This window comes from Artemia franciscana, chromosome 12 (assembly GCF_032884065.1).
Source record: "Artemia franciscana chromosome 12, ASM3288406v1, whole genome shotgun sequence".
Lineage (NCBI taxonomy): Eukaryota > Metazoa > Arthropoda > Branchiopoda > Anostraca > Artemiidae > Artemia > Artemia franciscana.
The window spans coordinates 41,966,297-41,982,996 of NC_088874.1; the positions used below are offsets into that span (position 1 = coordinate 41,966,297).

Below are 16,700 nucleotides of genomic sequence, written 5' to 3' on the forward strand. Positions count from 1 at the left end.
GAACGACAAGAGTCCTGACAGCTCAAAAAATATTGTAAGTATACCCAGTTGACAAACTGTTTGCATTTAATTTACATTTGTTCAAAATTTTATGATAGTTCCAACTTAATAACAGAATCGGTTCTTGAAATGTTGTAGATATAAATTAAAACTACCTGATGGACAGTGTTTTTTCGTTAAGCTCAGTATCCCCTTCAAAATACCCAAAAAGTTTCAAGTTAACTCCCTTAGAAGCTCCTGGGATACTGCAGATATACCCATTTGATAACCTGGATGTCCATAGTATGTTTCGATCTATTTCGATATTCTTGCTAATACTCCCTTATAATTTTAGCTCAATTCTCTTCTCCGTTACTGACATATTGTAGAAAAATTTTTATGACAACTTGAAAGTCTATAGGGTATGGACGGATGATAGATAGACTTAATACCAGAATTGGGTCTTGAAATATTGTTGACACACCCTTTAAACTTCCTGGATGGGCATTATCATTTGGTTAAGCCCAATAAACCTCTTAAAAAACTCAAAACGTTTCAAATTAACACAACTAGAGGCTCCTGGGATACTGCAGATGTGCCCGTTTGATAAACTGGGTGTACATAGTATGTTTTGATATAGCTCAATATTTCATTTAATACTCCTTATAACAGGGGAAAATCAAAGATCAATTATTCATAGGTAATTTACTTAATTAACAACAAAATGCAAAGCTTTCCTATGAATGTAAAGAGCAAAGTTGAAACTTAGAACAAACAAAAATTATTTATCTTCAGCCGGTCCAGTATATATCTGCAAAATTGGCATAAAAATCTTTGATGTCGTGAAAAAAATGACCTAACTGGTTCTCACGATAGAAATGCTCAGAAATGATCATTCAGGACTTGATTGAGCGCTAAAGGTCAGTATAACGATCAGACAGAATTAATGAAACCTTATAAATTTGTTTAGAAAAAGAGCTAGCACAGAAAAGTAATTTTGTCTAGACACTGTCAATTGACTGTCAACGGGTGTTGAGAAAAATATTTTTTTTTGAGTCACTTACTTTCACTAGTATTTTTTTAAAGTGTTTTCTTTAAAAGGAAAAAATAATAAGATTTTTTCGTATGCCTCAAGTCTTTCTTTTCCCTCAGTTCAGAATACCCATTCAAATTCAAAGACTCTGACGATAAGTTCAAGTAAGCCGTTACCCATTGCCTCTAGTTCTCACACAGATTCGACTACAGAGACACTGCCTACCAACTCCATCAAGAACAACATGCTCTCACTACTGATTTTTTCCACGATTCTGACACAGACATTGAGGTGAAACATTTTGATCAGCTAACAGAAGGATCGAGAGATGACACGACAGCTAAGATAGAGCAGATGGAGATGACGTACCCAAGCAGCAGTGCATCCTCCTCGCTTAACAGTGGCATCACACCCTTTTCTGACTTCGGTTTGGCAGTGATACTAAAGCAAACAAACCAACGAACATCTGGAGATATGGTTTTTTCTTAACGAAAAATGGAAGCTAAAGAACCAAGCCAAAGTTCCGACTTCCATACAAAGACGAAGGGGGGGGGGGGGGGAGTTACTCGTTAACGTAACATTGAGCTCCTTGCCCAATTTACCTGGCTTGTAGTGAACCGCCACCAAGAACAAGAGGGACTTTGGTGTAGTTTTTGTGTCATAATGAGAATCTTCAACAGTGGCGGAGGGTGGTCAGTTCTGTCTGTGGATGGGAGTATGGGGCAAAAATTCGGTCGGCTTGTTTTAGAACCCCTGAAGGACTACTCAAATATGACTGAAAAAAATGGTGCACTTACAAAACATGCCAATTCACAGTATCATATGAATCACCAGTGTAAAGCTGCAGCGCTTTTAGCTTTGTTCAGGCAAGACCATCAAGATATCAGGAACACCTTGGATTTTGAAAGAATAAAACATATAATTCAGAACTTTGAACTATTTACAAGCATTGTGGAAACAATTGAAGTTTGCGGGGCACAGAATATACCCCTCCAGTGCCACCGGTACGATGGTAAACTTGATATTCAGAGCCCTATTGTAGTGGCAGTAGAAAATAATGGTAATTTTCGTCACCAACTTCGGCATCGTGTTCAGGGGGAGATTCGCTGCTTCAAAGGTTTGTAGATACTGCACTTGGAACCACAAAATACACTAGTAAGCAGATCCAAAATGAACTAATTGGGATGATTAGAGAACTTATAAGTCTGAATCAGTCAGAAAGGTGAAAACAGCAAGAGTTTGGTGTCTCATTGCTGACGAATCCACTGATACACAGACAAGGTAACTTATGGTAGTAGCGTGTCATTATGATAACAAATCAGAAAAGGGTTACGTAATCCGAGAAGATCCTGTTGCCATATTCGACTCTTTTCCAACCATATCTGGGCTCTTTGAAGATGAAAAGACCAACACTGGCCAAAGTTTTGAAGAAAGGCTAGACGGCAAAAGCTTCAGCAGGCTACTTTTTAGGGAAGTCACCAAATCCAGCTTGGACATGACAAAGTGCATCGGCCAAGGTTATGACAAAGCCGCTAGCTCGAGTGCCAAACAAACAAAGCTTCTGAAGAAACATCTAATCTCAGACAACCGTGGAGCTGAGACCCTGATTTGTCTTTGTACCGCAAGATTTGTAAAGAGGCATGAGGCAACTAGTCGGTTCGGCGATTCCTTGTCGTTTATTATTTTCACTCTGGAAGAGATGGAAGACTGGCTTGACTGAGAGGCCTGCAGTAAAGCATATCCACTATGTTCTTGCATTGAGAAACCAGACACTTTAATTGGACCGGTCTGCCTGAATTCGTTTTCATTTCTAATGAAACCATTGGCAGAGTCACTTAAACAAAAGGACAGTGATCTTGTGAGAGCCTTAGAACTCATAAGCAGTGTCAAGACAAAATTAGAGGAAATGCCAGCCCCTGCAAAGACCGAGTTCCAATCTCTCTATACGGAAGTCGAGAATATGGCAAAACACATCGATTTTGCCATGAAAGTCGTCCAACCAGGAATAGTTCCGCGCTCTATGTACCGAACAGGAGTACCGAATCTGGATAAAAAAAAACATTACAGGATAGAGGCATTCATTCCAGCCATGGATGCCATTCTCCTTGATTTGTCAGAAAAATCCTTAATTTCTCCTATTTTGCTCATGTGGCTAAGCTTTCATCACTGATTTCAACAATTATGCATTGTATGAATTGGGACGATCTGAAGGAAGGGTACGAGAAGTAAAAGGACCTTTCAAGTGACACATATACTGATTTGAAAATGGAATTACAGATCTGGAAGAGCCACTGGGCAAACGTAGCAACGGAAAAGCCTGAGACAGCTATTTAGGCTCTCAATAGCTGACAGGAGCCGATTTTCCCGAGCATCTTTGCATTGCTCACAATCCTTGCGACGCTTCCGGTTTCAACATGCGAGGATGAAAGAAATTTCTCCAAGGTCAACATAACGTATTCTGCACTCAGAAGCACAACATCAGAGGGGAGGTTACAGGCGCTGTTGTTTATGTAGGTATACAAGGACGAACTGCCGAAAACAGAAGATGTAACAATCTTCTGTGATATTTCAGAAGTGATATTTAGATTATTAACGTGATTTAGGTGATCTAGAAAAGTAGAGATGGGATGGTATAATATAGATTAGCAGAGCTGGGATGGTATGATATAGATTAGTACAGATAGGATGATCTAGATTAGTAGAGGGATATCTATTACTTTGATTTATACGTGAAGGAGAAGGGGGAGGGGAGATGAGACAGAGAATAAAAGTGAAATATAGTAAAGAAAATATGTATATATATATATATTCATACCTACACTCTTGTCTGATCTACTAAAAAAAAAGAAAAAAAGAAGAAAACACGGGGTTGGCGCTGGAGAACCTTCATGTTGGTGCTCCTGTTACTACTAATCTAACTCCAGCATTTCATTAGAATTTATTTTCTTATACATTTTATGTATTTTTAAATATATGTATTTTTTAAGGAAATTTAAAGGAATTGGACATTACATTTTTTGGTTACAAATCATACAATGTAAGGCCATTAAAGGCTAGTATTAAGGACTAGTAACGGCTAATACCCCTTACTCTCGAGCCCCCACCCTTATGAGACACTTTTTTTGTAGTTACAATTCAAACAAGGAGTAAAAAATACTTTCAGGGATGGATAAAAAGATCTTCCTTCTAGTTTACATTTCAGATTGAAGATGAGGGAGATGTACAAGCTCAAGGTATTACACGAATATCATTTCATCAGAATTCTACTGCTAAAAACAAAACTTGAAATGGCTACTACACTGTCGGCTGTAAGATGGATGGAACATTAAATCAAATGAATTAACGAGCATTCTACAGGCGTATGATTGTAAGAGAAAGGTATATCTAGTAGAAAATGGAACTATTTTACATTACAATATTAATACTTTGTGATAATGTACTTGACATTATTTCAATATGAAACATCTATTTACACTAATATATTATATTTTTCTCAATCATTATTAGACTTGTATGGTTTTTGAAGAAATTAGAAACTTTAAATATATTTGGGATTTAAAACCTACCACGGTATTTGTAGGGTTCATAATAAACTTTATAATATAAATACTTTCCTTTTTGAAAAGAAATCAGCTTTGACAGTGGGGGAAACGAACCGTTCCATGTTTTGGATCTGGTTCAAATTAAAGAATCCTCAGAAAAAGGAGCCCTTGACACAAGTAAAGACCAAATATTCCTTGCCTTGTCGTGGAGCGTCTTCAAAACAGTTTCTAGCTTCCAAAAAAACAAGGCTGGACCCCCACATTTCAAAAACTCCTCTGATATTCCGCAGCAACCAGGCGTGCGTTTTTTTTCAATCCCTTTATAGAAAATTTTGGAATCTCGTAGTGGATCAAGGGGCTGCTTTACAATTCTCTACTACCTCTTGGAAAAACGATTGTATTTCCAGTCTTAGAAATTGGAGGTTTTCCCATTAATTGATTTTTTATCCAACTCTAAAGAAAAAAATTAGTCTGGTCTGCTCATTCAAAAATCTCAATGATGCCATAGTAATTTATTCATCAAAGAATCTGCTCGAGTCTGTTCTTAATACGCATTTTACTGCTATAGGAAAATATTATTGGCTTTTAAAAAGATATCTTTGTTATTTTACATCAGCACCAACCAGATTCACAAAAACGAACTGGTCTGACGATAGCGTTATCTACACCCCCTATCATTACGCTCGAATCATATTGGCACCCTCGGTCCGGTGCCCCCAAGATGTTTCTCTAGATCCACCCCTGCCATATAACTTTTGCTCAATTATATTCTCTGTTCCTAAGATATTGCAGGTAAATCCTTTTGACAATATGAAAGCATATATTGTACATTGATTTAGCTCAATGTTCTCTGAAATTTTCTACGTCTAAAATACCCTCAGTCGTTTCAAAATATTGCAGAAGCGCCCTTTGGAAAATTAGATGCATCTAGTGTCTTTTGATTTAGTTCAGCATTTCCCAAGCATTCCCCGAAAGATTCAGCTTGACACCTTAGCCGTTTCAAAGATGTAGCAGAAACGTCTAGGATACATTATAGGGTCAACAAAGTCATTTCAGCATCCCTTTCAACAATTCCTAGGAATATTTTGTGATGATTGCCTTAGTGCATTGAAATAGGGTTTCAAATTAAAGACTGGCAGTGTCATATATTTTTTCACACTAGTTGCTTAACCATGGTGCTATGTTGCTATTACGCGGATTTTCTTGGATAAACACTTTCATAGTATCTGCAAGTGGCTCTGGTTTAGCAATTTCATCGCTGTCCTAGAGCTCATTATTATTTGCAAAGTATAGATTTTCCTTTATCTCCAGAAATCTGTTTTGACTCAAAGCTTGTCCAACAATAGGAATGACTGAGTCGTCTGACCGAGACCAGCACATTCTTTCACTAGGAAGTTAATGATATCCTGATTGTAGCGCAATTCCAACAAAACTGTCAAGTTTTTCATAACTCCGTGTGAAGCTGATAGCGCCTTTCTGATTCGACGCTGTGTCCCTACTGTGTGAGTATTTTAATATACACATATCATAGATTCTAAACTAAGTAAGCATTGAGTTTTAAAACACCAAAACAAGATCTTTCAAACACTCAACTTTTGTGGTATTTCACCAAAAATAATTGGTTTTAAAAAACTAATTTTTAGCTATATTTCTGAACAATCTGAAAACTTACCTGATCCTAATTCAGGGAAAATAAAATTCAAGAGTGTTGATGGTTAGCCCTAGATTTCTATGACAATCTTAAAACTTGCTTAAGTTGTAGCCGCGTAGAAAAAAATTAAAATGAAAAGTTCCCAACTGGGAACGTTCGGCGCAGATTGGTTAATAGTCTTAGCTGTTCCTGAGACATTGGACATTCATCTTTTTGGCCATCTGAATGTACATAGTCTGTTTTTATTGAGTTCCAATTTTCCTGAAAATTTTGACTTAATATCCTTGCCCGTTTCAGAGATATTGCAGACACTCCATTTTTACAATCTGGACTAACATAGTATCTTTAGACTTATTTCAGAATAATGTTTTTCGGAATTTTTAAATTAATAGCCTTCGACGTTTCTGTCTAAGATGAATGAAGGGTATTTTAATTCATTTTAACAATACCTCAAAATTTCCATCAAATGTCTTTGGGGTTGAAAGAGAGTGGACGGAAAATTTATACTTTGGGAGGGGAGCCGGTCACCCTTCAATCTCTTATGACTCTTAAAAAGGTCAACAGGACTTTTGATTTCCAATCAAATGAGCTTCTTTTAAAGTTTTCATGTCAGCATTTTAACTACGAAAACGAAACACAACAACAACATACTATGGTACGCTGAAGATATTTCCCTATTTTCTTAGGCAGTGCTATTGTGCTTCTATGTAAAATTTTGATAGAAGTTGGTTAAAAGTCAATAAAAAAAAAAACAAAAGATCCAAGTTTGTCTAAGTATATCTGGTATGTAATCCCTCAAAATTTGGCAAGCCGAGTGTTTTGAGCAATTAATGTGAAGTAAGGCACCTTTTCAGTAAAATTAATTCTCCATAAGAAATAAATGATATTTGCAAGACAACGTCTACGCCTTGCTACATATGCGAGTATAGTCTGCCCACAGAAAAAAAACTATTTTTCTTTCACTGGGTCCGGTTAAGCCACAAATTCATTATAATAAGTGATTAGCGAGGAGCCTTAAAAGCTTGGATTTCAAGGGATAGAAAATATAATCCAGAAGATTTAGGTTGTCTAGACAAAGAAACTAGAAGATTGGAAAAATTTAAAAAGGTTCCACTGTCAATAAATATTTCATTTCCAAAGACAGAAAAAACACGTTTATTTGATTTTATTAGTTGGAATAGCACAAAAAAGTACTTATGCCAGCGGACAGCACAAGGCTTTTCTTCCTGTCCAGCATGGATGTCCGTCACCAACATCACTAAATTTCTCCAATCTAAAATTAACGTCACAGGTTCCAGCACAAAAGGGGGCAGTACCTTTCCAGATACATCCTGGTTTAAGATTATCTGCTGGAGCAATACCCAGTTCTGACCGACAACAATATACCTTTTGACCGGTAATACACATTGAATTGTCTCCACTTGCCGAGGCCCTCACAGGTGATTCTCCATCATTACATGTTCCGGTACAAAATGGAGGCGAACCACTCCAATAGCAGAGGTTATTACTGAGAGCTGGTGCTGATTCTTGACCCGATGTAGCAGACTAGATAAGGAAAATTAATAATAAGTAATATTTAACTAACAAGTATAAGTATGCCTATAAAAAGATGAATAGTAATCATTGCTTTTAGCTTATAGCAGTGGCGTAGTTTGCGTTTTTTCTTGATATCTTTACGTCCAAATGGACCATAAGTTACAAGAAGTACCTTTGTAAAATTACATTTTTATTTTACTGGACCTTTACCTTTTGCCTCGGCTTATCTTGCGTCATTATGAAAGACATATTGCCGGACTTTTATCTCTTTCAATTGTTCTGGAGGTGGTGGGAAAAAAACTTATTTTTCTTCTAACGATTTATCTAGACTGATATGTATATATATATACATATATATATATATATATATATATATATATATATATATATATATATATATATATATATATATATATATATATATATATATATATATATATATATATACCATCCTTCTCACCTCCAACAGTCTATGTTTGCTGAACACGATTGTTTCTACTGTCGTATTAAGTCATGCCGCTAGACTTTCCAGGGCTGGTCAGCCGAGTGGAGAAACTGCTGTTCTTGCTTGTGTCCTCATGCCCGAACACTTTCGCGACAGTGACTATTTTATGGGAGTTAAAATTCAGAATTATGTTGTGGTCTCAGTGTATATACCCACCAATTACTGGAATTCTACATCAGAAAGATAATTTAATCAAGCTTGTTTTCTAGTAAGTTCCCTCATAGCTGACGGTGAAGCGCAAAACCTAGGAGTAATCCTTGCTGGTGACATGAAATGTAACCTTTTTGACGACAGTAGCAGGCGTGCAAATATTCTGGATAGTACGTGTCCTCAGCTCTTGGCGGTCGAGAATTTCCAAAATTTCACATATATCCATAGCTCTGGCAGTACCTTTTCTCTGGACATTTTCATGGGCTCCCCGAATATATAACCAAACTCCAGATCCTCACTTATCTCTACTTTCCAAACGTCAGACCATATGCCTATCAATAATATATTCCCAGTTCAACTATTGCACCGCGTGATCCAAGTTCACACAATGATAGTAAATGGCATGAAACCACTGTTTGGTATTATGTAGATATGTTAAGGTTATGGGCTGTTAGTGACTTTATTTTGAAAAAGATCAAAGTGCCGTTTCATCTAGTTTCCCAAAATATTCTACTAACCTCTGCAGAGAAGGAAACCTTGCCGAATATTTGCTTGCTGAATAACTCTGCAGAGATCTTTCATACTCTACGAGCTGCCGACGGTGCTAATACATCCATACGAAGAGTACGTTTGGAACTGAGAAGCATGGCTCATCAATTAACCCTTATCTTGTTCATTCTTGTGCTAAATCAAAATTCTGGTTGCGCGTCTGGAAGGAATGTGGTATGCCACGGCAAGGATTGGTAAATGAAATTCATCTGAAAACAAAGCGATGTTTTGCGAAAGTTCTTAGGCAACACCAGGCTAAATCAGTAGCTGAACTGTCAAGTAAAGCCACAAGTGAACCTAATTTTGTATGGAAATTACTCAAAAAAGATAATTCAAAAAGCCTATAAAGTTTTAAAATTACCAATGACCAGTGCTATGGTTACTTTAAAAGTGAATTTTTCGAGCCTTATCCATCATTGTCAAATGAATGTGAAAGGGAGCCTGATTGTTGCTTAAGCCAATGAATTGATTGTTACTCGATCTGTGGTTACTAAGTGCATTTCGAAGCTACTTCTCGCGGTGTTGATAGCCTCTGTGCAAAGCATCTAAGATGTAGGTCCCCTCTTCTGATTGATCATCTGATCTTACTCATTCAGATGATATTCTTTTGTGATATAGTTCCTAATTTGTTCAGTACTGGACTAATAGCCCCAGTTTCAAAAAGGGGAAAGCCCTCGGAAAAATTTTCTTCTTTCAGGCCAATTACGGTGTCACCGGTTTTTGTGCAAAGTTTTTTAGTTGCTAATTATTGATGATATATCTGATAAGTGTTATACACCGGATAACCAATTCGGCTTCAAGAAAGGAGCAGGCCGAGACCATGCTCACCATTTGATTGCTATTTTACTTCTATATGCTCATGAAAACAATGAGTTATTTTACTGGGTTAGACGTATCAAGAGCTTTCAACGTGGATATACATCCGCATATCTTATTGCCTGCTTATAAGCGTGGAGTTAATATTTCTATCATCACATTGATAAGTGATATGTATAAAAAGCTAAATGCCAGAGTTAAGGTCACCTGGTAAGGTGGAACTCACTCCTTCAATTCCAGTAAAAAAGAATATTAGACAGGGCACTATTACTTCTCCGTCACTGTTAAATAATACTATCATTGTGCCACAACAGAAGGTTCTAGCCACATGTATATTTAAAGGTATTGATGTTACGCTAGCTAACTATGCTAATGACATCCTTGGTATTAGTGTAATACCGTCTTAATACCGATAGGGATCGTAAACATATCCGTCTTTGATTTAATGAGAGCAAGATTTAGTTCCTGGTGTTCAATCACTGTTCAGATTGCCCGACAAATGTACAGTTAGGTGAATATATCATTAATGCAAAAGATACACTGACGTACCTAGGTGTACCGATTGGACCAAATCTTGGTGCCACATGTCAACTTTTGAAATATTTTTTTGCCAGAATATCTAGGAGTCCGTACGGTTTACTAGTTGCGTTAAAGTTTAAATTGGACCACTCTATCTTAGCTAGCGTTTATAATGCGTTTGCTGTTCTGCATCTATTAGCCCTTACACCATTTTGGCCTCTTCTTACTGCTTCAGATATTTGGAATATACGGAAGTTTTTCTACAAGTATGTGAAATATTTGCTACGGCAACCTCTCTGGACTAACAACAGCTTCCTGTCCTCGTGGTATGGAGTGGCTAGTCCAGTGTCTCCAGTTCAGAAAAAGAAACGAAAGGTAACAGAGGCAGATTATTGGTGAAGGCCCTTCTGAAATTGTCTTTCGTGGATAATATTTCTGGTCTTACATATAATTGTACTATTTGTTTTTTTTCCTTTTTCTGTTTTCCCCTGTCAATTCTTCATTGTTATGGTTTTGTTTGTAGTTTTCAAAATTTATTTGTTTATTTCTTTCTTTTCTTTTTCTTTTTCTCACATTTGGTTGAGTTGTCAGTAAATATTACTAATGACCGCCTTACAACCAGCATATCAGTACCACGTGTATATTAGGTTAGTCAAACATTAGTTGTATTGAAAAAATCCTTGCTACTTTTCAAACAGTTCGTGGTAACGAACTGTAGTAAGGAGCGAACCGGCTCAATAGTAAACGAACCTCTAAAAAACGGAATTTGGATGCTAAAAGATACATCAAAAGAATTAGATTTTTATGCTGATTTTAAATATATAAGTTTCATCAAATTTATTCTTTGTCATCAAAAGTTATGAGCCTGAGAAAATGTGCCTTATTTTGGAAAATAGGGGAAACACCCCCTAAAAGTCATAGAATCTTAACGATCAAGATCCTATCTACAAAAATGTGGAATTTTGTATTTTTTTTTGCCAGAAGACAGATCACAGGTGCGTGTTTATTTTTTTTTTTTTGTTTTTTTTTGTTTTTTTCCCAGGGGTCATTGTGTTGACCAAGTGGTCCTAGAATGTTGCAAGAGGGCTCATTCTAACGTAATTGAAAAGTTCTAGAGCCCTTTTTAAGTGACAAAAAAATTGGAGAGCACCTAGGCCCCCTCCCAGGCTCATTTTTCTCAAAGTCAACGGATCAAAATTTTGAGATATCTATTTTGTTCCGCATAGTTGAAAACAATAATAACTATGTCTTTGGGGATGACTTACTCCCCAACAGTCCCCGGGAGAGGGGCTGCAAGTTACAAACTTTGACCAGTGTTCTAGTGTTTATCGGAAAGTGTACAGACATTTTCAGGGGGATTTTTCGGTTTAGGGTGGGGGGTTGAGGGGAGGAGGCTATGTGGGAGGATTTTTCCTTGGAGGAATATGTCATGGGGAAAGAGAAATTCAATGAAAAGGGAGCAGGATTTTCTAGCATTACAATAAAAAAAAAACAATGAAAAAAAATACATGAAAAAGTTTTTTCAATTTAAAGTGGGGAGTAGCATTAAAACTTAAAATGAACAGAGATTATTACGCATATGAGGGTTCTCCTCCTCCTAAATACCTCACTCTTTATGCTAAAGTATTTTTAGTAATTTCAACTATTTATTCTACGGCCTTTCTGATTCAGGAGTTATTGTTAAAGAATTGGGACAAAACTTTTGTGTTTTGTGATATTTAGTGTAAAGAGCGAGGTATTAACGAGGGGACAAACCCCCTAATATACATAATAAAAATATAAGAATATAGAAGTTTGTTACGTAAGTTAATTCTTAAATTACGTATATTTTTTACTTATAAAAACGTTAATTAAAAATCAAAATTTCTAGTTGCCTTTTTAAGTAGCCGAAAAATTGAAGGGCAACTAAGCCTCCTTCCCCACCCCTTATTTCTCGAAATCGTCTGATCAAAATTAAGAGAAAACCATTTAGCCAAAAAAAAAGAATTAATATGCAAATTTCCTTTTAATAATGCATGTTCGGAGAGCCAAAATCACACATGCATTAATTCAAAAACGCTTAGAAATTAAATAAAAAACTAGTTTTTCTAACTGAAAGTAAGGAGCGACATTAAAACTCAAAACGAACAGAAATTACTCCGTGTGTGAAAGGGGCTGTTCCCTTCTCAACGCCCCCCTCTTTAGGCTAAAGGTTTTTATTATTTAATAAAGTAGAATTTAGAGAAAAAATTAAACTTTAGCGTAAAGAGCGGGGCGTTGAGGAGGGAACAGCCCCTTTCATACACGGAGTAATTTTTGTTCGTTTTAATTTTTAATGTCGCTCCTTACTTTCAGTTAAAAAACTAGTTTTTTTTTTAAATCTTTGTACAGGCTTCTGAAGTATCAATGGGGTTAAAACAAGGATGACAAGATAGACAACGGGAAAGACCCCTTCCTACAGAAATTTCTCAGAAATTTCAGAGAAAATATTATGTAGGGCTATGAAATTTAGAAATTTTGGTTGAAGTACTCTTTTTACGCAGCGAAGTCTCGTACAGGTATAATTAAAAATGTCTTTTTTTTAAACCTGGCATGAGTTACAATCATCTCTCTAAAAAACTGAAACCATTTGCTATATTTTTCCAGATTCTGAATTAGAGGCAAGAAAAATCCTCATTTAAATCACAAATGACACTATTTCTAAACATTGTCCCCCTAAAGTAAACGAAAGTAAGCAAATAACTACGAAAAATTAAACGCAGAAAAAAAAATGTATTCAGTGGAGTTAAAAACGAATAAGCTTCCTTAGTCTACCAAGACTTCTTTGTTTAAATATTAATTAAGCCGGTTTTTACGTTCATCAAACAGTTTACGGTAACAAACTGTAAGTAGGAAGTGATGTGGCTCCATAGTAACAGAAACAGAAACTGTAAGAAACAGAATCTTGATAATAATAAAACAATAAAAAAAATTGAATATACAATATAGTATCGGCTATTGGGAAGTATAGAGGGATTTTCGGGGAGGGGGGAGGGGATTTTCTGGCGAAAGTGCTTACGTGGGAGGATATTTCTATGGAGGAATTTTCTTAGGCTAAGGGATTTTTCCATGGAGGGTGATCTGGAATTCCCGAAATTAGTTAAAATACTATCAGAAATTAAACAAAAAACAAGTTTTATTCAACTGAAAGCAACATGCAACATTAGAACTGAGAACAAACATAAATTATTGCGTATATGAGGGGGCTTACTCCTCCTCAATGCCTCGTTGTTTACGCTAAAGTGTTCTTTTCATTTAAAAAAAGCTTATTATTCTAATTAAACAGAAATTAATTAAAAATTAAAAAAAACTAACTAAAAACTAATTAAAAATTATAAAACAAAAAAAATTATAAAACAATAAAAAAATTGAATATACAATATAGTATCGGCTATTGGGAAGTATAAAGAGATTTTCGGGGAGGGGGAAGGGGATTTTCTGGTGGAAGTGCTTACGTGGGAGGATATTTCTATGGAGGAATTTTCTTAGGGTATGGGATTTTTCCATGGAGGGGGAGCTGGATTTCCAAAAGTTAGTTAAAATACTATCAGAAATTAAACAAAAAACAAGTTTTTTCAACTGAAAGCAACATGCAACATTAGAACTGAAAACAAACAGAAATTATTGCGTATATGAGGGGGTTGCTCCTCCTCAATACCTCGTTCTTTACGCTAAAGTGTTCTTTTCATTTAAATAATAAGCTTATTATTCTAATTAAACAGTCCTTGTGATTCAGACGTTATTCTTAAATAACTGGAACAAAAAATCAAACTTTAGTGTAAAGAGCGAGGTATTAAGGAGAAGCGACGCCTTCATATGCGTATTAATTTCTATTTGAATTATATTTTACAGTAACTCCTTACTTTCAATTGAAAAACCCTGTTACAAACTCTTTAATACCGTATTCAGAAATGTCCCAAGCGCTTTTATGTTTATATTTAAAAGCAATCATAACCTGCTGATCCATCATGGCGATATCTCTGGCCCTAATACATACCTGGCCCTGGCCTAAACTCTAATTGTAACCACAGCCTACATTTTTTCTTTTTTGCATAAGAATGAAACACAAAAGACAAAAATAAAATAGCACTTTTAATGTGTTAATTATTTACCCTTGTTTAATCTTTATAAATAATAATAACAACGAATAATAATAATTCGTTTAATTTTTCTTACATTAGCTGTCAATCCAATTAAAAGAAAAATGAACATTTCTTTTCTTTAATCGTGCCAATGGAAACAAAAACTAAAAGAGTTTATCTATGATGCGCTGTATTTTTCAGAGGCGTTGGCGAAACTGTAACAGGATAGAACGCTCTATGAATAAATAACATAATATTTTTTTGTCCATGTACTTCCTTTGTCCGGGTTTGTTTTCCTCCCACTTAGTTACGACATCCTTCAAAGATTTAAACAATATTTTATTTTCATTCTGCAATTTTTGGCAAGCACTGCAGTTAATTCTAATCAAAGTTCGACAAAAATTGTTCGTGACATACATTATTAGCCCAAGTTATAAATCAAAACCAGGAAAACAAATATTACAAGAATTGTTACAATGTTGACGGATTGCCCTTTTCTTTCCCAGTTTAGTCTCAACATGAATGTTATAAGAGTTGCTGATATTGAACTACTCATACGGGTGGACCACCGACAAGACTGGGAGATAATTTTCAATTAACCCCCTTCAAAAGGCACCTCACTCCACATTTCTGTATCAGCAAAGATCAAATTTTAAATTTTTTTTTTATTTTTGGGGCTAAATTTAAATCAGAAGCGTCCTGAAATTACATACTTAATAGAACCAACGTATTAACATGTAGGGGGATGTATTTTGAAAAATATAGGCAAAGTAATTTAATGTTTTTTCAATTAAATTACCCAAAAAGTATTCTTTTTCTTAAATCCAGAGTGACAGGAATAAGCCAATGTGGATATGAGGGGAAAATGCCCCTAATATCCACTCCAAGTATAGATTATTACTTTTTATTGTCAAAATTTATTGTTAACGCGACTAAATGTGGATTTTATTTGCGAAAAAATCTTGCAACTCAAAAAATTTTTATTCTTTCTACAATCTTGAAATTTCACATTAAAGGACAAATCAGATGGGAATTGACTTTGCTACTTTTTCTTACTTAAAATTTCAACTTTCTAGATCGAGGCTTAAGTATTTCAGAATAGAGCTTCAAGAAGAAACGTTCATTCTGAGTATCTACCTTTCAGAATAAATGATAATCTTGACAAATGAAATACATAACTTCCAGGAATCCCCTAATAACTCCGGGGCAAGGATTACGAATTATGTAACTTGACCACTGTATAGATTCCGGATTTATGACCAGCAAAAAGGAAAATGTTGATTCTGGGTTCATCCAAAAAGGCAAAGGGCATTAAGGTGAAGCAATGGAGATTACTGAGGGGTAATTTATGCTAAATCAAACTGTACTATGTGCATCCAGTTAATCAAAAAGGAGGATCTGCAATATTTTAAGAACGAGTGAGGTTACTGAGTTAGAACTATTCAGCTTTTAGGAAATGTTGGAGGGATGGTGAAAAGTGGTTGGAGTGTCTCAAGTCCCCTTTCACACTTTTTTCATTACAATGCCTCTAAACTTCTTAATGCCCTTAGATGTTCCCAAGAAACTGCAGATGAGCTATTTTGATAACTTGGATATTTACAGTTTGTTTAGACTGTGCTCAGCATTTCCGACAATTTTACCTCGATACACTTAGCCTTTTTAGAAATATCCAGGATAAAATATTCCACCCTTTCCTAATAATGTTCTTTGCATGTAAAAATGGAAAAAAAATGCATATTCCTTGGGCTTGGGGCATAATATCCCCAGAGGCTAAGTTATTAGACATTGTGACTTTTTCGAACAAATAACTTTTTAAGATCTCAATCAGTGTTAAGGAAAGAATCCAAAAGGGCGAGAGATAGGGGAGGGTGGCTACCCTTCGTTCCTTTTTCAACATGCTTCCCAACATATCTTTAAAGTTTCAACTTAACGCCCCTCGCCATTCCGTAGATATTTCGGTTGTGTCTTATTGAAAATTCCCCTTTATATACTGTACTTTGATTCTCTTTGACATCCCTCTCAACATTTTCTAAAAGTTTTACCTTAATATTCTTGTACTCTTAGGAGGATTAAACACGCCACCTCTCCCATTAACCAGCCTCGTGTATAAGCAATCGGTAACTTATATAACTTAAAACACTTACAGCATGGGCTGTGGGGGTTTTGTCATCCCTAGAGGTATATTTATTAATTTTACGGGCAAGTTTGAACAAGAACAAACTTTTATCAGATATTTTTGGAGGAAGGAGAGCTAACAAGGGAATGGGAGAGGGAATGGTTGCCCTCCAGCCACTTTTTAACATCTTTTTCAACAATGTCT

General features: G+C 35.7%; 1 protein-coding gene across 1 annotated transcript; it reads right to left on the minus strand.

Annotated features, from left to right (window-relative positions):
* Window positions 1-7,344: 7,344 nt before the first annotated feature.
* Window positions 7,345-14,628, minus strand: LOC136034215 (uncharacterized). Its single transcript, XM_065715381.1, has 2 exons — window positions 14,475-14,628; window positions 7,345-7,750 (listed from the first exon to the last, which is right to left on the minus strand). The coding sequence occupies exons 1-2, from the start codon at window positions 14,508-14,510 to the stop codon at window positions 7,400-7,402; spliced, it is 387 nt and encodes a 128-aa protein (XP_065571453.1). The 5' UTR covers window positions 14,511-14,628; the 3' UTR covers window positions 7,345-7,399.
* Window positions 14,629-16,700: the final 2,072 nt, after the last annotated feature.

Coding starts and splice junctions, on each gene's coding strand:
- LOC136034215 (XM_065715381.1), bottom strand. CDS start 14,510: ATGTTCATTTTTCTTTTAATTGGATTGACAGCTAAT. Junction 7,751..14,474: donor TAATTGGATTGACAGCTAAT/GTAAGAAAAATT, acceptor TTCCTTATCTAG/TCTGCTACATCGGGTCAAGA.